The sequence below is a fragment of the Musca autumnalis genome, unplaced genomic scaffold (assembly GCF_047663935.1).
Source record: "Musca autumnalis isolate F117 unplaced genomic scaffold, ASM4766393v1 scaffold_1, whole genome shotgun sequence".
Classification (NCBI taxonomy): Eukaryota; Metazoa; Arthropoda; class Insecta; order Diptera; family Muscidae; genus Musca; species Musca autumnalis.
In genome coordinates this window covers 156,246,417-156,273,762 of record NW_027411644.1, presented here as the reverse complement: position 1 = coordinate 156,273,762, position 27,346 = coordinate 156,246,417, and the positions used below count along the sequence as shown (strand labels likewise).

The 27,346-nt window shown below is 35.6% G+C and overlaps 2 protein-coding genes across 13 annotated transcripts in view; one reads left to right on the top strand and one right to left on the bottom strand.

Annotated features, from left to right (window-relative positions):
* The first annotated feature begins 378 nt into the window (after positions 1-378).
* dind (diamond) lies at positions 379-3,040 on the top strand. The gene is made up of 5 exons (XM_073958653.1): positions 379-659; positions 736-777; positions 849-1,315; positions 1,390-1,591; positions 1,687-3,040. The coding sequence occupies exons 1-5, from the start codon at positions 654-656 to the stop codon at positions 2,809-2,811; spliced, it is 1,842 nt and encodes a 613-aa protein (XP_073814754.1). The 5' UTR covers positions 379-653; the 3' UTR covers positions 2,812-3,040.
* A 6,847-nt stretch (positions 3,041-9,887) lies between these two features.
* The window catches only part of LOC141388622 (uncharacterized), a 70,673-nt gene continuing 53,214 nt past the window's right edge, over positions 9,888-27,346 (bottom strand). For all 12 annotated transcript variants that reach the window (XM_073958638.1, XM_073958640.1, XM_073958641.1 and 9 more), the window contains exons 3-6: positions 19,019-19,244; positions 18,384-18,787; positions 17,946-18,314; positions 9,888-10,974 (exon numbers count right to left, since the gene is read on the bottom strand). In XM_073958638.1, the coding sequence (XP_073814739.1) occupies positions 10,414-10,974; positions 17,946-18,314; positions 18,384-18,787; positions 19,019-19,244 (1,560 nt within the window). In that variant the 3' untranslated portion in view covers positions 9,888-10,413. The remainder of the gene's footprint in view (positions 10,975-17,945; positions 18,315-18,383; positions 18,788-19,018; positions 19,245-27,346) is intronic.

The following is a 27,346-nucleotide window of genomic DNA, read 5'->3' as shown; positions in this document are numbered from 1 at the left end:
AAGTGGTGAACTGCTCTCATGTAAATTGCATGCTATTAAAAGTAAGGGCACACTTTACAGGTTAAAAATGGTAAGAAATGGTAACCTCAGGCACGTAAAGGAACAGAGCAAAAATGTATGAAAATATGAATCATGTTGGTATGAATTGTGTACCATGTCATATGAACAGGTTAATTTGTGTACATAATTATGAGAACAACGTGATTTAAATGCTGGTATGAACATGGCATAATCTGATCATATGTTAAGTGGGGGTACACACGATCAGTTTTGACTGTCAGTTTTGCTCAAATAATCGGTTGCTAGCCAGTGTGGCCTTTCACTTTTGTCAGTCATCAGGCAACCACAAAATATTTTGTGGTTGCTGGACTGTTTGACAGTTATCGATGATTCCGAAAAATCGACATTCAAAACTGACAATATGTACCCAGCTTTAGATCATATGTTTTTGGCGCTTTTCTATAATATCGATACAAAAAAAATATTCATCGATATTGGCGTAAAAAATTAAGTATCGATAATATCGATATTTCCATCGATTGTTTGTCAGCTCTACCCTGATGAGCTCAGGAGGATTCTCAAATTCTAATAATAAAAAAATTTGAAACATTAAAATTCTACCTGATACGCACATAAACAAAAACGCAAAAAATATGAAGGTGAGTAAGAAGACGATACCGTTTACATAACATAAGCAGTCATTGTTTTACATCTTATATTTTTGCATTTTATTAGGTGGAGCTTTGTCACCTGTCGGACGAGCTAAAGCAAAAACAGGTAATATTTATTGTAAAATAAACAATATTTACTCCTGAGACATTTATCATTATTCTTTAACTAATTCGCAGGCAGCCACCGATAGTTTAATCAATAAAATTTTATATTCTAAAAGATTGCTGGTCGATCATGTTGAAGCTCTGGAGCAGTGCATGGCTTACATGCAAGAACGGTCATTGGAGTCGGCCAACGATTCCAATACGGATGCAACAGATTCAATAAGCAACGTTCCGCGAATAAGCTCACAATGGCCTGAAATATTTACCGCACGCAATACTTGCCTGTTATTGGGTTCCACAGTATTGGAACATTTTATCACACCCCGTGCATTGCGTCTACTGCTCGTACCATCTGCAATTGTTGCCGGTAGTTTCAGCGCTTTGTATGCTGTGAAAAAAGTTTTCGGTTTTCGCAATAAAATCGTGGAACGTGAATTTGAGAATCTCATACGCACAATTGATGATTTCGGTAATTGTATACGTCGCAATATGACTTATTTCAATGAGATTATCATAATGAAGCAACAGGAACTAATAGAGTATGTTTTAAAAATATCTTTTAGTACATTTCTGTATGTAATACAATTGTCTTGTATTTATTCTTTCAATGTAGATCCCGTCAAATAGAACGAGCTTGGGATTGTATTACGGCAGCTAAGGAAGTGACTGAAATATTATTTGAAGCCACGCGAAAGTTGGAATCACAGTATCCCTTACCAGCTAGATTTTCACAGTATTATGCTCCTATGGAAGACTTAAAGGAATGTGACTATTTCAAGACCAATGTCACCGACTACAGTCCAAAGCATATTAAAGTAAGTTCATTTATTTTATGTTTTATTTCAGAAACCGATTTGCATTTAGGAAACTAAAAATTACAACAATTTAATTAATTTGTTTTTTTTTTCAGGATTTCCACAATATCTTCGCCTATGTTCAATCACAGTTCCTTCTACGCTTAGCACTAACTGTCTATACCAAACCATCCTTGAGCCGTCTTAATGAAGAGTTAGCTAAAATCGAATGTCTCATAAGGCAATTGGTGTTGGAAGAGGAGAACCACTTTAAAAACCTTGCCATTGAACAAAATAAAAAGAAATCTCTAGAATTGGAGGAACTCAACGCTAGCAGAGCTCTAAGGACAAGAAATGATCCTGTGGGTATATTGCAAGACTCTTCTCTCAAACTAAGTGCATGTATGGTAGCAGTAGCGGCAGAATGTCAAGCCTTGGATATAACACTGCAACGGCTCACCGAAACGGAAAATGTCAAAAAGGACAATGCCAAACATTTGGTAGAAGTGGCAAATAATATGCGTAGCATTGAGAATGCTTTGTCATTATGTTTCGATGATTTCCAACGTCTAATGTTGGTCTACAACAAGTTTTTGAATAGCAAATTAGACCTCAAGGATCCAAGTGAAAAAAGTGAAACTAGATCACAAGATACCGATGAAGAGTTCCCCGAAAGCTTTTTGCGTGTGGAAATTTCACAGAATCCCAATGATGGTGAGAAAACAGATGACTTTTATGCCTACATGTTTGACGAGAAACAAGCCAAATTAGAACAAGAACAATTGGAGAAGGAGCAGCTAGAACAGCGTAAAGAAGATTTAGAAATATTAAATTTTGAGAAGCGCATTACCAAAGGTCGTTTTAAACCAGTATTGAAGCAGCTCAAGGGTCGCATTGATCCCATACGTAAGGTTATGTTGCAAAAGGAACGTGAAGTTTTGGCGGCAAAGGGAATAAATGTCGATGAGTTGTTTGACAATGAAGATTGTGAAAGTTTTGATGAAAAATGTAATTCCACTGAAAAGGAAGTAGACGACGATGATGTTTCAGATGACGGTAGTGAGGGAAGTGCAGATTTAGAATTTGAACGTCGTACAAAGAAATTAAAAGAGCGGGACAACTTTGCAGAAATGCGAAATTTTTTGGCTCAAAAGCCGGCAATTAATCTATTTAAGTTGGATGTTCCACCCACACCATCAAATGCTTTGGGCGAAGAAGATATTTTGGAAAGCGAGTGTTAAACATTCGTTAAGCTTTTGCAATGTTTTCAAAAAAGTGTATTTATAACTAACAATAATATAAGCTAAACTATTGTATTTTTCTTCGTTTTTTATAATTTATAAGACAAAGTTTATAATTGGCCTTAAAAAGATGTAACTTAAAAAGGATAAAATGATTTTACAATATTATGTTAATACGATATTTTTTGATGTTGAAATATACAGAAAGTCTTGTAAGGATAAATGAGAAGAACTTTTGGTTTTTATTGCTCGCCTACGTATGCTGTTGGCTAGGAAAGGGATACTTGAGATTCTTCCGATATAGAATTTTGTGCACTGTTCCCGAGATATATTTTTGCATGACCATTTTGTATATTAGTGTAGTTTCCTTGGTATATTCATCATCCATCCCCAAAGCGGAAAAGTCAAGTCATACAGGTATGTGATGAAAACCGAATCGAAACGATTTGCAGAATCGAAATGGTTTGTATTCGGAGTGCCTTTGATGATATATACAATTTTGCTTCGCGAAAGCCCCTTATTTGAATAATATTTTTAAAATGCATTTTCAATTTTACTAAAATGTTCAACAAAATTCAAATTTACGATTTCGATTTATGCGAAAACGAGCTGAATCGTTTTCCATCACAAAGCAGATACACTTTCAAAAGTCTATATATACACTGATCAGCCTTTTTCTTTCTTTTAAGAACCCTTGAAGTCAGGCCAAGCTTCGAACTATATGCTCTGTTCCAGAACCTGCAAGAAGCTACTACGATAACATTTTTTCCTTTATGTTATCGAAAAATTAGTAGATTCTTGCAGTACTGGAACAGACCACAATAGAAACAGAACTAAATGTTGTTTTTTCGATATATAGAATACAAACTACACGTTAGCAGCATTTATTGGCATAGCAGGTGTCACCAATAACAAAAGTGTTGAACTGAATCCCATAAATCGCTTACAAACGTGGTTTCCTCCACACTGAACAAATGGATAAACGAAAAGCTTAGCGTCAGGTACTTTCCCGGATGTCATTTGTGAAAGGCTGAACTCAATTTGACTGATCTTACCAAAATTTTCCGCGCGAAGAATATGCAAATGTCCGCCACTAAATCTACGGTCATGGTCGTTGGTAGCAGAATTCCCACCACAAACTACCCCAAACATTTTAGGAGTCACATTCGGCAGCATGTTCACGTTATCCGCGCAAGTAATGATAGTATTATCATTACGAATATAATTATATTTATTCATTTTGTAATTTAATTTAATAATCTATTTATTTTCTTAAAAAGTTAAATAGCTTAATATCATTCCTTCTTCCCTTTATTTCCATTAATTCAACAATTATAAACAGATATAACACACATTTTATTATAAATGATAAATTTATAGATTTGTTCTCTTCATTATTAGCTGTGTCTGGTTACCCTAAAATTTTTAACAATTTGTACCAATTGTTGCTGGAAGTCGTCTGTTAACACAAAGAACCAGCAAAAGAGAGCGATTCGAGAGAGACATTAGGTGTGTTCGTTTACTCAACAATTTGTACAAGTTCAGTAACTTCTTGTAATCTGCTAAGGTCTTTTGCATTGTACTGTAGAGTAAACGAACAACATCCATTAACAATTTGTACAAATTTTGAGTAAACGAACACACATATTTTGACAGTTCTTTCACTGAGAGCTTGCAAATTCTTGCTGGACAAATTTCTTCTAGCAAGCACTTGCGAGCTCTTCTTCTTCCTGAAAACAATCAATCAGCTGTTTCTAGTTTTTTGTTGATTTATGTTTGTGAACATTAAAAACAATTTTATTGTGGAAATAACATAGTCTAATTGTATTGTTTTATGGAGAACAAATTTGTAAAGTGGAAAAATACTTTTTTGTTTCATTTTCTTTTTTATTTTTAATAAAATACAACGTGTTTGCTTCCTTTGTTGGCGGACAAATTGTTCTGTTTTGGCAAGCCAGCTGATTGCTTGCTGGTTTTTGCTGGGAAGGTGTCTGTTTACTTTTTAAAAATTTCTAGCAAAATAGAATAAAAGCCCCTTACTCTCTGAGAAAGTTCTTGCTGGACAATTCTTGCTGGGAAAGTAACCAGACAGACTTATTATAATATCAATACTTTGTATAATTCAACTTATCGACATATTTGAATTTACAATTATTCAAAATTTTCATTTCCTGTTAAAACATATGCTCTGTTCCAGAACCTGCAAGAAGCTACTAATTTTTACTACGATAACATTTTTTCCTTTATGTTATCGGTAAAAATAGTAAATATTTGTAAATTCTTGCAGTTCTAGAACAGAACAATATTTTCATATTTTGTCACTTTTTCAATTTCCTTTCAAATAAATAAGTTGTACAATAATATCAATTTCAATTTGAATTCAAAATATATTAAATTTCAATAAAAGATTAAAAAAACGATTAACAAACGGATTTATTAATTGGAACAACCACCACAAACATTAGGTCTGTGTGGTTACCCTATAATTTGTAGCAACTTGTACCAATTGTTGCTGGAAGTCGTCTGTTAACACAAAAAACCAGCAAAAGAGAGCGATTCGAGAGAGACATTTTGACAGTTCTTTCACTGAGAGTTTGCAAAAGCTGTGTTCCTTTAGTCCCGGTCCACACTAGCGTGAATTTCATTAAAAAATTTCATGAAATTAGGCGTTCTTAGGTCGAATTTCACACTACAGCAATTTCATGATTTTTACCCTACTATGGAACTCGATCTAGAAACGCCTAATTTCATGAAACTTTTTAATGAAATTCACGGTAATGTGGACCGGGACTTACTTACCTGAGGTTACCATTTTTAACCGGCAAAGCGTTCCTTAACCCCGAAAAGTGGCAAAACTGGAAGCATCCTAATCATCATATGGTGGATAGGATCTGTCAAAAAATTACGTATGTATATATTTGGCCTAAACACTGATTTTATGTGCAAGTGTAAATTAGGGTTTACAACAAAGTATTTAAAACGCATTTTACACTTAACATGTTTTATAAAACATACATCATTTAAGTTGTCAATTCCATACAATATCTGTCAAATAAATTACGTAAACTACCAAAACACCTGTTTTAAGTGCAGGTGTAAAATGCGTTTAAGAGTAGTGGCTGGACTTAAGCTTGGTCCCATTTTCAAGGCCCTGCAATATTTTCATTAAAACCAGCATCGTAAGTCCCGGTCCACACTAGTATGAATTTCATAAAAATATTTCATGAAATTAGGCGTTCTTAGCTCGAATTCCCCACTACAGCAATTTTATGATTTTACTCTACTATGGAACTCGATCTAGAGACGCATAATTTCGTGTCAAAATTTCAGTGAAATTACTGTTGTGTGGCCCGGGACTAAAAATTCCTACATTATGGTCATGGTAGATCAAATAAAGCATAGTACACACGGTCCAACAAAACTGACAGTCAACGTACTTTTACGGCAATTTTCTGGCAAATAAAAACTTTTTGTTAGCTTAAAATGATTGAAATACAACATTTAAGGTATAATTTAGTGATTAGGAAAGTAATTATTCAGCTAGACTTTGATATTAACGAAATAGACCTCGATGACTGTCAGTTTTGTTGGACCGTGTGTACTATGCTTAAGGTAAAGTACCACCATGGTACAAATACACAGGTAGCCGCATCGGCAATTGTTGGTAACATAAGGTGTCAAAATTTGACATCAATTCAATGCAGTTGACACATTATGTTACCATCAGCTGGCATGATAATGCTACCTGTATTATTGTACCATGAGTACCACTGAGTTGTTTTTGCATTTGCTTCTCTCTCTCTCTCACGTATAGTGTACGTGTACATAAACAAATGATGAACATCATGTGGTTGTTGTTTTTTCACCCATGCATACAAACATGCTTTATGGGTACTTTACACGATATGTTTTTTACATATGAGTTTTAACTTCTCCCATACAAAATGTATATGCGAAGTGACAGCTCATATGTAAAAAACATATCGTGTAAAGTACCCATTAGTATTGATGGAAATATTATGGGCGACGCTGATATACGTTAACGTGACTGCAACAACAACATATGTTCTCTTTATTCTCATCTGTCGAGGTTTGGCAAAGGAAAGACTCGCTCAGAGAGACTAATGCACAAAATATTTTGAACACCACCGTATTAAGCTGAAAGCACATACAACGTTTGAGTAAAGTTTTGCGTTGTGCGTTGACAAAAAACAACAACAACAGGGCGACGCCGACATCAAAGTCCGGCGTTGATGTGTTTGCCGGCATATATTTCAAATGAATTTGAATTTTTCGGCATCATGCCCAACAGTGTAAAAACGGCCAAAACGACACAAAACTTTACTCAAACGTTGTATGTGTTTTCAGCTTTAGTGCCAGTGTCACGGTATGGCTGACTTCCGAAACGTCAATTGCTTTGTATTCGTGCATGAAGCTGAAAACAGATACAACGTTTGATTAAAGTTTTGTGTCGTTTTGGCCGTTTTTACACTGTTGGGCATGATGCCTAAAAATTCAAATGCATTTGAAATATATGCCGACAAACAGATAAACGCTGGACTTTGGTGTCGTCGTCGCCCTGTTGTTGTTGTTTTTTTCTCGACGACCAACGCAAAACTTTAATCAAACGTTGTATCTGTTTTCAGCTTGAAACTACGGGTTCTTAGATCGAGTTCCCCACTACTGCATAAAATAACTATAGTATGAATCTCGATCTAAAAACCCATAATTTCATGCACGAATACAAAGCAACTGACATTTCGGAAGACAGGCTATATGTAAACAAAACAAGAAAATGTCTATAAATGATTGGAAATTAAAAAAAAAAAAAAAACAAATCACATTTGATTGAATATTTTGAAAAACTTGAATGTAAATTCGTTACATTTTCAATTTGAATGTTTCCATATCATTCCACTAAATGGATAATTTCTCGCAGAAAGTAGTATTAGGTGTGTGTTTTTACGTGATAATTAGTAATAATTATTACTAATGTTGCAGATTTTGACAGTTTTATAAAGGAAAAGTTGCTGAAAAAATGTTTCAGCAACATTTAGTAAGTAAAAAGACACAACTATTGTTGCAAAAATGTTTTGGGTCGCTAAAAATTCATTGAAAAAGGAGAATCTGTTTCAAACTTTTGTTTTTGAAATCCAAGGTAAATTTATAGAAGGTATGTGCATGAATTACAACAACTAACTAATTTGCAAAAACAACATTTCCTTTGTTCCAGAACCTGCAAGAAACTACTATTTTTTACTACGATAGCATTTTTTCCTTTATGTTATCGGAAAAAATAGTAAAAATTAGTAGATTCTTGCAGTACGGGAACAAACCAATTGTTCGTATCGAAAATTAATTGTCAAAGAAAATATTGAATAATAGGGTCGTTCCAAAAATTTCCTCAGGAAAAACATAAATATATTTTGAAAATCCTCCAAAATAGAACAAATTTGAATGACAATGTAAATATAAAGCATTCAGAACTGTGGTAGGTCATTTTTACACAAGTTTAGGAAGAAAAACAGTATTTAATGGAGGCAAATTTCGAAGTTTCAAATATCATGAGTAGACCCTATTACATTTTGAAAACTAAATTTACAAAAAAAGTAAGAATACAGCTGATTGTCACTTCTACCTTCTATAAATGTACCTTGTTGAAATCAAAGAAGCACATGTATTGGGCTGTTCTAGTACTGCAAGAATCTACTAACTGTTAGTATTTTTTCGATAACATAAAGGAAAAATGTTATCGTAGTAAAAAATAGTAGCTTCTTGCAGGTTCTGGAACAGAGCATATATTAGGGCTTTATTTTTTTCAAATTTAACAAAATACATACCACACACATTAACAAATGTTGTACCGCCCTATAAGCCGTGCTTTAGTGTGTAAAAGTCGTAAACGATTTTCATATAAATTTTGTGTACGGGAACGCAAAATGTGTAAAAGTGGTAAAAATTGTAAAAACTTTTTAGTTCTGGAACAGAGCTAAAATGTCGTATGTTGTTCTACCATAAGCCCTGCTCAGAACGGTGAAAATTTTCGCCATCAATTCTCTTTCGGTTTTTGTTGAAACACAAATAAGTAGATATTAGGTGTGTTCGTTTCTCAATAATTTGTACAAGTCCAGTAACTTCTTGTAAACGACTAAAGGCCTGGGTACATAAGCCGCTCGGCTTTCTTGCTTAATTCATTTCTGGTAAAAGACCAAAGTCCAAGTTCGGCCTAATTGAAATGTGGTTCTGACATTTCTTTATTCCTTTACCAGAAATGAATAAAGTAAGAAATCCGAGCGGCTTATGTGTCGAAGCCTTAAGGTCTTTTGCATTGTACTGTAGAGTAAACGAACAACATCCAGTAACAATTGGTCTGTTCCAGAACTGCAAGAATCTACTAATTTTTACTCTTAAAGGAAAAAATGTTATAAAAGTAGTAGATTCTTGCAGGTTCTGCAACAGAGCAAATTTGTACGAAGTTTGAGTAAACGAACACACATAAGCTCTGTTCCAGAACTAAAAAGTTTTTACAATTTTTATCACTTTTACACATTTTGCGTTCCCGTACACAAAATTTATATGCAACTCGTTTACGACTTTTACAACTTTTACCATTTTATAAAGTACGGGAACAGACCAACAAATAAATATTTTTTAATCTAGGGAATCGCTTTTGAGGAGAATAATGTTCAAATATGAATGAATTATCGAAAGAAACTTCCAAAAATATTTTCCCTAATTTCTCCTAAACGGTATTTTGTTCTCTGTGAGCAGGGCTGGTATACTTATAAATTACTCAACTCTTCCCTTTTATTTGCAAATCTTTTAATCACTACATTCATTTTTTCGTTTTCCCTAATTTACTGTCCTCATCACTAAATTTTTAGCAATATCAGAGGCAATTGTCCGCACCGTTCCATAGTCGGTGTAAATTTATCCTTGTAATAAACTATTACCAACATGAATTATTCCTTTACGTAGAAACTTCTATAAATTTTCAATATTTTATTATCATTAAGATATGGAAATTAGGTCAATCCGAACAAAATATTGTAGGATATTAACAATGAGAAAAAAAGTTTTTTAATCAATAAGTACATTTTATTTTAAAAATTTAAATTACAAAAGGCAGTTTGTCAAAAGTAAAATATAAATAAACGATAATATGTATGTATATAATAAATGTTATTTTGGAAGACAATAACAAAATAAAAGAAAATAAAGTACACTCACATACATGTGTGGTTTTTGAAATCTAGAAATATATACTACATTATGGCAAGGTGGACATTTTCTGAAAACACAATCATAGAACATTTTGTGACTTAAACTAAAATGTAATAGTTATATACAAAAAATAATAATTTAAGAGCTAAGTATGTTGAAAACGCAATCAATATTATTAATAACAACTAATACTACTAAGAGCACACATACAATATAATTTAACAACAAAAATCTTTGGTCAACAATTTATATAAAATCATAAAAAAAAACATATCCAAATACGTTTGATTCAACTAAATTTACTTAAATTCTATTTAGGAATATAGTTATCTTTCGTAAATACTTTGTAACATGTATAGCTGCTGGTTATTCTGAATTTCAAACACCAGAGGTTCTTGTTCCATTGGCGCCACCATTACCATTTGCTTGAACATGAGAAAATGCCGATAGATTACTACTCCGCACACTGGTGTAACGTATTGGTTCCACACCGTAATCATCTCGTTTCAAGCGTCTTCGTATACACACCACTATCAGGCCAATAATAAGTCCCAGAACGACAACAACCGATGCTGTTATCACCGTCAGTATAATATAACGTTTTCGGCGGAAACGAGGCGGTGCATTTTCATCGACAATTTGATATTTCAACGGTATACGCATTGAACAAACATCGGATGCTGTCAGATTCGATAGCTTGACACCGGCTAAAATGAATGGCATATCACAGCGACTCTGATCACCTTCCAGACGATGATGCGAACCAGCATACTCCAGAACTTGCAGCAGATTACAATCACATGTCCATGCATTACCATCAATTTGAAATGTTTTAAGTCGTGGCCATGGACTGGGAGCAGTTATATTTGTATTATTCAACACCGTAGAGAGATCCATGTTAACGGTTAGCGTAGAAAGGTGACAGTGCGAAATGTCCAACTGAAAAAGAGTAAACAGCAGATTAGAGTGAATAAAATCTTATACACATATAGAGAAAATTTAAATGCGATTATAAATCTCTTTGAAGGATTTTAGATTAAATTTAAAATTCGTGCTAATCATGACTACCAATCTTTATCTTAGTTTTATTTGTTCAAATTGAAAGCCTATTGACAAATTCATCAATAGGAGATGGGATGGACGTAGTATCCATCTCTTCGTCCGACAGAGGAATGTTTTTCAAGTTGCTCACGGAAGAACTTTTCCGACTCAGAGCTAGAGGTACACTTTCACTAAGCAAATAGAGTAATTCCCTGCTCTACGTCTGAATTGAGTCACTAAAAATGTTCTTAGTTGGTGTAGAGCAGTCGTCCCCGAATTTAGTATTTTGTATTGTGCATGGCTATAGCAGTGGTCTTCAACGACAGTGCTTTATTTTGTTTTTAGGTGTGGGTCAACTACTATGATTAGGAGCTGGCAACTAATTCTACTTCTTTTTGCGGCGCAAGATATCAACGAGGCTCAGTTTTATTACAATCGGTACCCAGACTGCACAACTGAAACATCACTTTAGGTATGAGATCGTTACCTGATAAAAGTCGTTCCAAAGAAGTACTGTGAAATATTCAGTCCAACTAGTTGGTTCGCAACAAGTTTCCTCCTCCTTTCTTAACCGGTATTAGTGGTATTGGTACCATATTTCACAAAGGGTATCACAATTTCAACTTGTCAACTTCTTAATTAGCTTTCAATTAAGTCGCAAGAAAACACGTGGTCGCAAATGGAAGACATTCTACAAGTGTGTTGGGCGAACGATTAATCCGAGGAACAAACTTCAACTCGGAAATGTTGGGTCGACACAGGTCCCCACCTGCCCAAAGACTGCAAACTCCCCACACAGGGGATTCACGTATGTATATCTTTCTTTTCTACCTTCTCACCCTTCAATCCTCTCCTCATTCCTTACCTAGCTGAACAGGCTTTTCCGGCGGTATTGAACAGTCTCATCCTTCTACTAGCCGGAGACATTGAACAAAATCTAGGTCCAACGATTTACATGGGTTCTGTCCGTGGCACTAGGATCACATGCATAGGAACATCAGTCCTATGCGTAGAATGCCAAAACTGGGCACATCTACGTTGGCCATGGCTTAGGAAGGTGAGTACTCAGATGCATTCCGTTACCCTACCTGCACACAATCAAGTTCGATGGCAAACCCCACAGCTTCCAAAATCGCAGTACCAAAACCCAAAATATAAGCTCCACCCCCATGCAATCCAACCTTTATGTAATCCAACCCCACACCTCCACAAACTTCAAAAAACCCTTAAGTACTAACAATAGTCCTACAACCAAATTTCGTTGGCCCATGCTGCCGCAGGTCCCAACCTGCATATTACAGCCCTTCCCTTTCACATTCACAACCAGTAAACAATCCCGACCACACAACCCCAATATAACAACAAACTCTAAACCACATAAAACCAAAATACTACAATGGAACTGTAACGGCCTGACCCGTAAAATTACGGAAATCACGGATTTCATGGTTATAAAAGGCATCCTTATCACAGCGATACAAGAAAGTAAGATGACCAACAGAAACACCCTAAAAAGGTTATCAGCCTACACAATCATAAGTCAAGGTCATGAAAAAGACGCTGGGTTGTAATTGCCTTTATTGTACATGACTCAGTGACATACAGCCCTATTACCCTATCAAATCCAGAATGCTCACCACGAATCTTGGTTCTCAGAACTAGACAGCGACCATAGAGGGAATCTTAACGCCCAACAAATCGACGACCACCTCACACGCATCATTGCAACTTGCAGAAGCTCCCCTTGTATATATGGTAACATGGGGTACCTTCGCCATGTTTTTGTTCAAAATGTTCTCATATCGACATCATTAAAGTTTTTCCAAATATTATTTTTGGTAAGAATATTAGCATGTCTTTACTATAAGTTTTGATACATAAATGATTATAATTTAGTTTTTAAAATATTATTTTTGAGAATTTACAAAATGTCTAAAAAGTGGCGAAGCCTCCCCACCCATGGGGTAGCTTCGCCATCGACATAGGACATATATCAACGGACACTAAAACTAGCATTTACCATACTTCCTCCCCAAATATCAACATTATGCATAAAAGGAACATGTTTTCTATTTAATAATCAAAAATGATTCTAAAATTTATAAAAAGAAATATATTCTAGCCGTTAATTGAAGTAGGTTCCTTGAATTTAGGCATAAAAATGAAATTTTTGCCAAATTAGATAGGTTTAGCACAATATTTGATTTCAACTTCACATTATAGCTTGGTATATCAATAGCATAAACAATTTAAGTTAAACCTGACATATTTCCCACATTAACCCACAACACCCATATCATGGCGTAGCCGCCCCACCCCCTACATAGTTCATAATATGAATATATTGACATTTATTATTACTTTTATCATGCAAATTATTTGGATTTATATTCTTCAGTAGTTGTCTATTAACGGTATAAAATGTAATTTTGATATCACAAAAGGTATACAAGATATCACAAAATATACCTACCATGAATATTTTTCGCAATACCCCAAAAACATGAAACCGCGTGCATCAGCAATTATATATTTGATAGAAATGCCAATTTTTGTGAGATGAAAGATCTTCGTTAAACTCACAATTTTCCCTTTAACGGCATTTCTGCAGCAGTTATAATTATCAAGAAAATCGGCGCTGGCGAAGGCGCCCCAGTGGCGAAGCCGCATCATGTTACCTTATGTATATCTATTACAAGCCCCGACTTTGCCACAATCACCTCGTGGCATGTGAACATAGCACTCAATTCGGTCCACCTCCTAAAACCATAAACCTTTCCACGGAATCTGAGTTCTCCACCTCAGAAAACCGAATTTTTAGCAATTTTGATAAGGCCGATTGGAACCTTTTCAAAACCATAACCAAATACAACTCCTGGATGTAAAAAACGTTTATAAGCATCAACCAAATTTCCACACCGAAGCCACAAGGCTAGCCACTCAGAGGGGGAGAGAGATCAGAGAATACATGCCTGAATAAAGGAATCAAAACCCTCTCCAATTCAAGGAGAAACGACAAAATAGCGATTAGCTTCAATAACAACACTCCAAAAAGCCATGGGAAATTGCCTCCTCCTCTGTCGACAATTTGTAGAACACCCAACAGACAGAAACAAAATGCGCAGGAAGCTAGAACGACACATTCTGGCACTAACCAGACCAGACACGTCACCCGTCCAAATCACCGCAGAGGATGTTGCAAATACCACCAAGCCTGCTAAAAGTTCGTCTGGCCACCAAGATGCTAAAAAAAGGGGAAATGATCCCCATTCCTAGGCCCGGGAAACCTCCACGGCAAGGATCGTCCTACAAGCCTATCACCCTGCTATCCCCAGTGATAAAAATCTTGGAGGCGATACCAAACATTGGTCTAATACAGTGATGCTCTTCTTTGCAAAGACAGTATTTTGAGCGATCCCACTGAGTTGTCTTTACATTTGCTTTTCTCTCTCACGAACACTGTACATGAACAAAAACAAACGACAAACACCGTTTGGTTGTTGCTTTACTCACTCATACATTCACACATGTTTTCGTGTCGATGGTATTTGTATGTCGTTGCTGGTCTAATATCCCAGCAAACCAAAATCGGAAGAAACATCAGAGTTCTTACCGAATTCGGTCTGAAAGTCGGATGAAATAGCCGAGTTCGGATCCGAATTCGGTCCGAACTCTGACCGAAAGTCATATGACGTGGTTGGCGTGTTCTCCGACCGAAATTCGGATGAAAATCGGATGTTTTAGCCGACTTTCGGATTCAGAATTCGGAACTAAAATTTTATGAAATTCGAATTTCGGACCGAATTTGAACTTCTGATTTATTTACCAGCATTCGACCAGAATTTGTTTTTATTATTAAAACATGTTGAAAATACACAGTTAGTTCATGAAATATCCAAAACCTATAAAAGTTTGTCTACTATAAACATATTAAAGGTTTTAATATCATATTATGCTGTGTTAAATGCGCGACTTGGTGGAAAAACAAACTGTGGAGAACAACAAATTCGTCAACACGATCTGTGAAATATGTAAAACAATTTTTATTAATATATGAAAAAATACATGTCTTCACATGCAAAAAATTTTGATACACATAAAAGTGCTACGAAACTTAACTTTGGCCATATACAAATATAAAACATATGACTTTCCACGGAATAGTGTTGAAGTTTGACGAAGAAAATCTTTACTTTCATTAACTTCATAAAAAGAAAGAAATATGTATGCAACCGATCACTATGAATAACATTTAAACACTATCATGCATCAACCATTTGTTCTCCGATACAGAAATTAAAACCCGAGCACTCACTTTTTCGTTCGTACTGCATCAACGTCGGCACATCAACAATTACACATTTACAATGTGCGAACATGAACAATTCTTTCCCTCTGCTTATTTACAGCACAAGGGAAAATAGAAAAATTCCCTTCAGAGAGGGAGAGAGAGGACGGGAAAAAGTTCGTCAGACTAGTCGGACCGAAGCGGTCAGACGCGTCGGAAAACACTTCCGACTTTGAGTCGGACGTCCGACATTGTGTTTGCTGGGATCTTACGCAGATGATTGTAGCATGATATCACCTGACAGAAATATATCTACAGTAGAAAATAGCCTAAATTAATATCTCCCACTTCTGTCAAATTTCTTCGAATGCAGAAATTTAAAACCTTCAGCCTCTAAATTATCCGCCACACTGTTTACAACCTGGACAAAAGAGGTAAGCACAACAATAAAAGTAAACATTAACGGCAGCATCATACCGAAGGCTATGTCCCAAAATACTAGGTGTTACCTTCGACAACACCTTTCAATTCAGCAACGCTCCGAACTAGTGGTAAAAAACGGCGGCAGAAATAAAATTCTTAAAGCCCTAACTGGAAGCACATGTGGGAAAGAAAAAGAAACCATTGTGATAAACTTCAAAGTCATAGGTCGCCCACTACTGGATTATGCGGTCCAGTCCAGTCACTGATACACAATGGGGGAACATCCAAACTGTCCAAAACCTAGACCTCATAAAGCCTTCTTAGAATAGCACTTTATATGATTTCGTTTTACGAAATCCTAGAAATAAATGAAGTTTATTTATATTTGCTTTTTGTGTCATTTGTTTTCATATACACAAGTGCGCAATAACACATAGAAATTTCATAACGCAAATGTTTATAACAAATTTGAATTAATTCAGAAACAAAAAAAAACATATTTTTTGCAAGTTTTTTACAATTTTTATACCCTCAGCCTTTAGGCTAAGGAGGGTATATACACTTTGATACGATGAAAATGTGCCTCATCGAAATAATGGTTTTAGACCCCAAGTATGTTTGGACGAAATGTGTTTCAGACAATTTGGAGTCGATCTAGCCATGTCCGTCCGTCTGTCTGTCTGTCCTGCTGGCTGGAGCGCACGATAACTCTCGAACGGATGAACCGAGTTGGTTCAAATTTTGGCTTTCGTAATATTTTGCCCAAACTTAGTTTAAGTTCGAAGATGAGCTACATCGGTCCACTCCTTCCGGTACCTCCCCAACAAAAGTTCAAAAATGTTCGGAAAAATTGTTCGTACGGTAACTCTTGAAGGGAGTGGCCGAATTGGTCAATACTTTACACATCCTAATATATCTACCAGATATAGATCAGGTTCAAATATGGACTATATTTGTCCACTCTATCCGGTACCTCCCACACAAAATTGTCCAAGAAGGTATATATGCATACTCCTTTACTAGGCGTTTACACCAGACAGTTTGATTCTCTGATTTACTAACACATACATACATTTGTCGGCTGTCTTCTAGCTGTCCATCATTTTTACACAGGCAGTCGGGTTAACAAATGTTTGACATTTTTTGTAAGAATAATGGCCTGTTTCACTAAGACGAATCGAATTCAAATTCGTTCGAACTACTACCAAAATTCTTTTTTTTTTGAAAAATATTTGATTATTTGCGTTTTCAATCAAACAAAAACTGTCTATAACAAAAAACAGTTTGGTATTAATTCGAACGAATTTGAATTCGAATCGTCTTAGTGAAATTGCGATTAAGTGAGATAAGAATTGAAATGTGTTGAAAACAAAAGAATATGAACAATAACAAAATGTGTGTATGGAAAACAAAAAGAAATCGATGATTTTCATTCAAAATTTTACAACTGTTTTTTTCAGTTGTCTAGACGCCTACGTCACACTGGCAAGTTTTGGGTTTTTGACAATCAATACATGAACTCAACTGTTCTGTCATGTGTAAACGCAGGGTTAGCAACGTCCTTGGCAGTAGACCTCCTCTAATTAGTGAGGAGGAAACCAAATTACCAAGATAGACCAGATGCATCCTAGCCCAGCTCAGGTCAGGACTATCCAGGTACCATAATAGCAACCTATGCCTCCTAAACCCTGAGATACGAGCGCCCAAACTGTTGACAGTCTCCGCACATCACCAGACACCTCTTCATGTGTCCACAAAAACCCACAACACTGGCGCTAGAGCCGCTCTGGACACATCCTAGCCAAGCTGTCATATTCCCTGAATTGGATGTGGATATGTAAAATGTCTTCTCTAATTTTCAGTTTTCCTTCTTCCTTTCTCCTTATTTTCTTCTCTCAAAACATACACGCGTGGAAAAACCTGTAGGGGCTTTTTTGAGTTTAGTGCTTCATAAACTCAAAAAACTTTTTGATGATTTGTGCCAAATTTCTAGAATATAGGCTGTAACTCGTTGAGTTTTAGAAATATCAAGACGAAAGTTTGACACAAGATAAAGTAGAAGTCGTAGAAAAAATAGAAATTGCTAACTCCAAAAACCAACATTTTGAGTTCGCCACTCTTTGAGTAAATGAGCGATATGTACTTATATCATACTTACATGAGTGAGGTTAGCACAATGCATCAAGCTATCGAAGTCGAATTTCTCCAGCCTACTGTTATGGGAACAATCCAAATGTGTTAAATGTTCCAAACGGGTAAATGTATCATATTTAATAGACTTCAAAGTGGCCATACCACTGATATTGAGATGGGTCAAGACTTTAAGACCCATGAAACTGCTTTCCTCAAAATCTGTAAATCTATTACCCGCTAAATTTAGGAATTTCAATGTTTTACCAATCAGCTGGAAATTTTCTGGTAAAGCAATAAATTCATTGCCAGCCAAGTTTAATGTTTCCAAATAGGTAAGTTTTTCAAAGATGACCGAGGGAATAGTTTTAATGCCAGTATAGGATAAATCTAAATTCTGAAAAATGAAAATAAAACAGCAAATTATAACAATTGAAGAATAATTTTCTACTGTATATGCACCAACCTTTAACAAAGTCACCGAAGACAATGCAACTGTTGTGGGATAATCTAGAATTTTAAAGTTGTTGTGAGCCAAACTCAATTTTGTTAAATTCGGTGTGTGTTGAAATAGTAGGCGATCCAAAGACTTTAATAGATTGTGACTTAAATCCAATTCGGCCAATGCAATTGGTTCATAGCTGCTCACGTGATAGGGTCCCCTAAATACATCCGGTATTAGTTCTTCAGTTGTTATAGCATTATAGGCTAAATCGAGTGAAATAATATTCGGTACATCCATAAATGTGGGCGACTGTAGATATTTGATACCACAATGGCGGCAAGAAAAGCTGAGTGTGGCATTTGTGGTGGGCACTTGTTGTAATATTTCAATAGTATTGCCGGAAAAACTGGCAACAATGACATTATCTAGATAAAGGATAAAATAAAATAGGATAAAATGTAACGTTTAAAAAAATAACGCAGTTAATTTAAAATAATGTACTAAGCAATGTAACGTTAAACATATAAATTATATACTGAGTTTTATTCTTACTCTTTGAAAAAATGTGTATTACAATATAAGATAATTTTCGTTTATTCATATTATTCATTGCTACTAATTACAAAGCATCTTTTTTAAATTTTACTTGTGCCTACCTTTTTGATGGTCGTTAAACTCATCGGGCCATCTTGCCAATATATGTTTGAATCCCTTTACGGTACAACTCAACAGGTGATGTGCCAATTGATTTGTTTTCGGATCAGCTGGTTTATCGATGCAAACACATTTATCACAAATGTTTTCTACATTTTCATAGGGTATATCTTCATGTTGGGCGCCTCCAGTTTGTATCCAAAATATTGCAATTGCAAATGTTATGAACTGGAAATAAAAAAGAATGAAATTATTTATTTAATTTAATAATTAAATATTAAAAAAATTATAGAATATATTTCAGGTGACGTATTGGATGCAAGATACAAAGGAACGGCCCTGGTCGGATTTAACAAGGCAAAGCCTAGGATTTTTCTTGGTCCCTCTCTCATCTCAAGTGGACACTGACCTCCCCATAGTGTCACCTGGGGAGCTGCATTTAACACCGCGCGTTCACCCATTAGAACGTTAAAAGCTTGGGTTTGGGCGTCGGGTTAGTAACCCTCCCCTAGAAAAAAGCAGCCTACTATGAAAAAACGAAATAAAGGGAAAGTAAACCTCTCTAAAGTGGACGACTCCCGCAAACATTTTAAGGACCATGACCTGCGATTCTGTAATTGGAATGTTTGCACTCTTTATAGAGAAGGCGCAGTTTACTCGCTGACAGATGTACTTGAATTGGATTGGGAAAGACGTCACAATAACACCTAAAGGTGAGTTTGGTTGCGGTTTTGTAGTTGGTAGGAGCTTAAAACAACTGGTCTCCAGCTTCACCCCAGTGAATGAAAGACTTTCTACAATACCGATAAAAGCAAACTTCTTTAACATTAGCCTTATCTGCGCTCATGCTCCAACCGAAGACAACCATGAGCCTTCCAAATATACATATATTCTACGAGCGCCAAGAAGAAACATATGACCGCTGCCCTTCCCATGACATTAAAATTAGTTTAGGTGATTTTAATGCCAAAATTGGAAAGGAGAATATCTTTGGCCCAACAGTCGGGAAATTCAGTCTCCACAGTGAAACATCTGACATTGGAATGAGGCTGATTGACTTCGCAGTACCAGATTTAAGCATCTCGATATTCATAAGGTCATCTGGCTGATTCCAGATCAAAGAACAAGAAATCAAATTGATCACGTTGTGATAGATGGAAGACATTCATATAGCGTGTTGGATGTACGATAGTTCCGAGGAGCAAACATAGACTCAGACCATTACCTTGTTGCAGCAAAGGTACGTACCCGTAAATGTTGCAAATAAAGCACGAACAGACACATCACGGAAGCTGAACATCGGTAAGCTGCAAACTCAACAGATAGTCACAGCACATTCCACTCAACTAGCCCAATTGCTTAATGAAAGCGAGATGTACAGGAGCCAGAATGAAGTCCGAAAATTGTACCAAAGAGTGAAGCATCAAACTGATGACTTTGGGTCAGGTACATCCCCCTCTAGAGACCAGCAAAGTAATTTGGTAACTGATACAGATAGGGTGCTCCGGATTTGGAAAAAAACATTTTCAAAACCGGAAGCAACACGCTGATAAGTGGACACCGGATTTTGCATATTTTTATTAATAAAGATACGAATATTCTGATTGGACCAAAATTCATATTTTTTATTTATTTATTTTTTTTTTTTTTTGCATATTTTGCATATGCACAAAAAATGCAAGTTTTTTGCCATTTAACGTCGATTTTTTACAGATTATTATTTCTTCTACAAAAGTGGTGTCTTGGACACGCCGTTCGGACTCGGCGATAAACTGTAGGTCCCATATCATTGAGCTAATGTGAATCGGGGTGCACTCCAACTCTGATTTACTAACACATGCATACATTTGTCGGCTGTCTCCCAGCTGTCCATCAGTTTTTCGCCGACAGTCGGTTTAGTATATTTTTGACATTTTTGTAAAAATAAGTGATATAATAATTGAAATGTTTTGAAAACAAAAGAACATAAACAAAAACAAAATATGTGAACGGAAAACAACAAGAAATCGACGATTTTCATTTACAATTTTACAACTGTTTTTGCAGTTGTCTGGACGCCTACGTCACACCGGCAACATCGACGATTTTCATTCAAAATTTTAAAACTGTTTTTGCAGTTGTCGGGACGCCTACGTCACACAGGCAAGTTGTGGGATTTTGGCAATCAATACATGAAGTCAACTGTCCTGTCATTTGTAAACGCAGGGTAAGGTGTTTTTATTCTCTTTTGCTAGAATATTAGGTCTGTTCGATAACACAAAAGTTTGTACAAACTTTTACAAAATGCTGTTCGATAACAAACTTGTTCAGTAAAAGAGAAATGAGAAATGGGATGTTTGTGGAACAATTATATATATTATATTATGTCATTGAGACTCTCCAGATATTCCGCCACAGCAATAAATCTGTAGTGGAATTCTGTAACTCATTTTTCGAGTTACCGACAAATATCGGTAAAATTGAAATGCTTATAATTTCGGTAATTAAAGAATCTTTGCGGTAAGTATACAACCAAAACGAAGTTGTTTTTAAGTCCTACCGATAGTATTGGTCATTTTCATTGATAATTTTGCGTTTTAATTTTACCGATTGTTGTTGGTAACTCTAAAAATTAGTTACAGAATTCCACTACTGACCTATTGTTTGGTTACCGATAAAAATCGGTAAATTTAAAACTCAAATTTATGAATAAAATGTACTAATAAAACTTTACAACACTGTTGCTATCGGTAGGACTTAGCGAAAACTTTATTTTGATTGCCAACATACCGGAAATTTCGTTAATTATAAGCATTTTAATTTTACCGATTTTTGTCTAGTTATCATAATAGTAAGAGTTAATGTAAACATGATACAAGCTAGAGCCATTATCATAATAATAAAAGGCAGTGTAAACAAACTCTTACCGGTGAAAACAGCGCTTGAGCGTCGCGTTACAACAACCACATGAAAACTTCAAGAAAAAACTTGGCATCACTCACACATTATTCATGTGGTTTTTGTTTTCAACGCGCAACGCGTGGCACAACGGGCCCTATGTATTTGGCTCATAAGTCCCGTTCCACATTAGAGCGATTGTATTGAAGAAATTGCATGAACTTAGGCATCACTAGATCGAGTTCCATAGTAGAGTAATATCATGAAACTGCCGTAGTGGGGAACTCGATCTAGGAACGCCTAATTTCATGAATTTGTTTCAATGAAATCGCTCTAGTGTAGACCGTGACTATTGAAACAATTTGTACCTATTGTAGCTGGAAGTCGTCAGTTCACACAAAAAGTCAGCAAAAGAGAGCAATTCGAGAGATAAATGTTGACAGTTCTTTTACTGAGAGTTTGCCAATTCTTGCTTGGCAAATTTCTTCTAGCAAGCACTTGCAACTCTTCATCTTCCTGCAAACAATAAATCAGCTGCTTTTAATTATTCGGTGATTTACGTTTGTGAAAATTAAAAACAATTTTATTGTGGAAATAGCAAGCCTAATTGTATTGCTTTTTGGAGAACAAATCCTTTTTTGGCTCATTTTTTATTTTTAATAAAATACTACATTTTTGCTTCCTTTGGTTCCTTTATTGGCCGACAAATTGTTCTGTTTTGGCAAGTTAACTGATTACATGCTGGTTTTTGCTGATCTGTTTACTTGTTACAATTGGTCTGTCCGGTAACCTCGCAAGTAAAAAGTACTTGTAAGTTCTTGCAAGTACTTGTAACTACTTTTCATTTCTCTTTTACTGAACAAGTTTGTTATCGAACATCATTTTGTAAAAGTTTGTACACATTTGTACAAACTTTTGTGTTATCGAACATACCTAATATTCTAGCAAAAGAGAATAAAGACACCTTACCCTGCGTTAACAAATGACAGGACAGTTGACTTCATGTATTGATTGCCAAAATCCCACAACTTGCCTGTGTGACGTAGGCGTCCCGACAACTGCAAAAACAGTTTTAAAATTTTGAATGAAAATCGTCGATGTTGCCGGTGTGACGTAGGCGTCCAGACAACTGCAAAAACAGTTGTAAAATTGTAAATGAAAATCGTCGATTTCTTGTTGTTTTCCGTTCACATATTTTGTTTTTGTTTATGTTCTTTTGTTTTCAACACATTTCAATTATTATATCACTTATTTTTACAAAAAAAAAATATGCTAACCCGACTGTCGACGAAAAACTGATGGACAGCTGGGAGACAGCCGACAAATGTATGCATGTGTTAGTAAATCAGAGTTAGTCGCCTAGTAAGGCCTGGGTGCATAAGCTGCCTCACCTGCTTGCTTCTGATAAAAGAATTAACAAAGATGTAAATATACAGTTCTATGTCTTTGGAATAAAAAAGAAAAGGGCAACCTAGTTCGAAATTTGCTCAGCCTCCTTTATTCTTTTATTTTTGTTATGTCAGAAATGAAGCAGGAAAGCAAGGCAACCAAGCGAGGCAGATTATGTACCTAGGCCTTTACCCTCTGAGAAAGTTCCTGCTGCACAATTCTTGCTGGGAAAGTAACCAGACAGACCTAGCCTTAGTCCAAATCTACATTAGGCAATTTTCCTTGCGGCAATTGTCAGTTTGTCGGTGAGAGAGGGTGTTGGAAGGCAAAGGGTTACCGCATGCCTCACCTTTCTCTCCATAAAACTGACAATTGCCGCAAGGAAAATTGCCTAATGTAGATATGGACTTAGTTTGAAAATTGGGTGTTTTGAGTTTGTAGCAGCGAGCACAGTATTCGGGTATGTAAAAAACATGTTGAAAACCTACGCTTTTCTCCTTCACGTGTGTATTTAAATTATATTTCATGCTTTTTCGTGAGTATATAATCTTCCCTATATCCTTTAGTTGTGACAGCAATTTTTCTAGGTATTTTGTATGGCTGCATATATCGTCACCAAAAATGCCCGAAGACGAAACCCACACGCAAATCGAAATTTGTTTTTGATGGGATCTGATACATAAAGTTAAAATCATGGTGGAATAAGAAGGTGTTACATCAAATCATACCAAACGTCAAATTTTATCACAATAATGCATTGCTGTGAATTGCTTGTTTACATTTTGTATGAGATTTTATTCACAATAATGCATTTTGACAACTAGTCTGAAAATTAGCTGTTTTTGGCGCTGTACCTTGTTATTGTGCCATGGTTAAAATACATGCTCTGGAAAAATTTTCATGCTTCAACGTTCAAAAACAACGATCCTATTCAAGAAATGGCATTTCGGAAAATGGGATAATATTGCAGATTTTGTTGTAATGACGGATCCCAAAACCAAGCGTTTCCGCTGTTTTGGTTTCATTTATTACTCCCATTTGTATAGTATTGATAATATCCCGAATACTCGCCCTCATAAGAATTATATTCCATAAAACAGCAAAGTAATTTGGTAACTGATACAGATAGGGTGCTCCGGATTTGGAAAAAAACATTTTCAAAACCGGAAGCAACACGCTGATAAGTGGACACCGGATTTTGCATATTTTTATTAATAAAGATACGAATATTCTGATTGGACCAAAATTCATATTTTTTATTTATTTATTTTTTTTTTTTTTTGCATATTTTGCATATGCACAAAAAATGCAAGTTTTTTGCCATTTAACGTCGATTTTTTACAGATTATTATTTCTTCTACAAAAGTGGTGTCTTGGACACGCCGTTCGGACTCGGCGATAAACTGTAGGTCCCATATCATTGAGCTAATGTGAATCGGGGTGCACTCCAACTCTGATTTACTAACACATGCATACATTTGTCGGCTGTCTCCCAGCTGTCCATCAGTTTTTCGCCGACAGTCGGTTTAGTATATTTTTGACATTTTTGTAAAAATAAGTGATATAATAATTGAAATGTTTTGAAAACAAAAGAACATAAACAAAAACAAAATATGTGAACGGAAAACAACAAGAAATCGACGATTTTCATTTACAATTTTACAACTGTTTTTGCAGTTGTCTGGACGCCTACGTCACACCGGCAACATCGACGATTTTCATTCAAAATTTTAAAACTGTTTTTGCAGTTGTCGGGACGCCTACGTCACACAGGCAAGTTGTGGGATTTTGGCAATCAATACATGAAGTCAACTGTCCTGTCATTTGTAAACGCAGGGTAAGGTGTTTTTATTCTCTTTTGCTAGAATATTAGGTCTGTTCGATAACACAAAAGTTTGTACAAACTTTTACAAAATGCTGTTCGATAACAAACTTGTTCAGTAAAAGAGAAATGAGAAATGGGATGTTTGTGGAACAATTATATATATTATATTATGTCATTGAGACTCTCCAGATATTCCGCCACAGCAATAAATCTGTAGTGGAATTCTGTAACTCATTTTTCGAGTTACCGACAAATATCGGTAAAATTGAAATGCTTATAATTTCGGTAATTAAAGAATCTTTGCGGTAAGTATACAACCAAAACGAAGTTGTTTTTAAGTCCTACCGATAGTATTGGTCATTTTCATTGATAATTTTGCGTTTTAATTTTACCGATTGTTGTTGGTAACTCTAAAAATTAGTTACAGAATTCCACTACTGACCTATTGTTTGGTTACCGATAAAAATCGGTAAATTTAAAACTCAAATTTATGAATAAAATGTACTAATAAAACTTTACAACACTGTTGCTATCGGTAGGACTTAGCGAAAACTTTATTTTGATTGCCAACATACCGGAAATTTCGTTAATTATAAGCATTTTAATTTTACCGATTTTTGTCTAGTTATCATAATAGTAAGAGTTAATGTAAACATGATACAAGCTAGAGCCATTATCATAATAATAAAAGGCAGTGTAAACAAACTCTTACCGGTGAAAACAGCGCTTGAGCGTCGCGTTACAACAACCACATGAAAACTTCAAGAAAAAACTTGGCATCACTCACACATTATTCATGTGGTTTTTGTTTTCAACGCGCAACGCGTGGCACAACGGGCCCTATGTATTTGGCTCATAAGTCCCGTTCCACATTAGAGCGATTGTATTGAAGAAATTGCATGAACTTAGGCATCACTAGATCGAGTTCCATAGTAGAGTAATATCATGAAACTGCCGTAGTGGGGAACTCGATCTAGGAACGCCTAATTTCATGAATTTGTTTCAATGAAATCGCTCTAGTGTAGACCGTGACTATTGAAACAATTTGTACCTATTGTAGCTGGAAGTCGTCAGTTCACACAAAAAGTCAGCAAAAGAGAGCAATTCGAGAGATAAATGTTGACAGTTCTTTTACTGAGAGTTTGCCAATTCTTGCTTGGCAAATTTCTTCTAGCAAGCACTTGCAACTCTTCATCTTCCTGCAAACAATAAATCAGCTGCTTTTAATTATTCGGTGATTTACGTTTGTGAAAATTAAAAACAATTTTATTGTGGAAATAGCAAGCCTAATTGTATTGCTTTTTGGAGAACAAATCCTTTTTTGGCTCATTTTTTATTTTTAATAAAATACTACATTTTTGCTTCCTTTGGTTCCTTTATTGGCCGACAAATTGTTCTGTTTTGGCAAGTTAACTGATTACATGCTGGTTTTTGCTGATCTGTTTACTTGTTACAATTGGTCTGTCCGGTAACCTCGCAAGTAAAAAGTACTTGTAAGTTCTTGCAAGTACTTGTAACTACTTTTCATTTCTCTTTTACTGAACAAGTTTGTTATCGAACATCATTTTGTAAAAGTTTGTACACATTTGTACAAACTTTTGTGTTATCGAACATACCTAATATTCTAGCAAAAGAGAATAAAGACACCTTACCCTGCGTTAACAAATGACAGGACAGTTGACTTCATGTATTGATTGCCAAAATCCCACAACTTGCCTGTGTGACGTAGGCGTCCCGACAACTGCAAAAACAGTTTTAAAATTTTGAATGAAAATCGTCGATGTTGCCGGTGTGACGTAGGCGTCCAGACAACTGCAAAAACAGTTGTAAAATTGTAAATGAAAATCGTCGATTTCTTGTTGTTTTCCGTTCACATATTTTGTTTTTGTTTATGTTCTTTTGTTTTCAACACATTTCAATTATTATATCACTTATTTTTACAAAAAAAAAATATGCTAACCCGACTGTCGACGAAAAACTGATGGACAGCTGGGAGACAGCCGACAAATGTATGCATGTGTTAGTAAATCAGAGTTAGTCGCCTAGTAAGGCCTGGGTGCATAAGCTGCCTCACCTGCTTGCTTCTGATAAAAGAATTAACAAAGATGTAAATATACAGTTCTATGTCTTTGGAATAAAAAAGAAAAGGGCAACCTAGTTCGAAATTTGCTCAGCCTCCTTTATTCTTTTATTTTTGTTATGTCAGAAATGAAGCAGGAAAGCAAGGCAACCAAGCGAG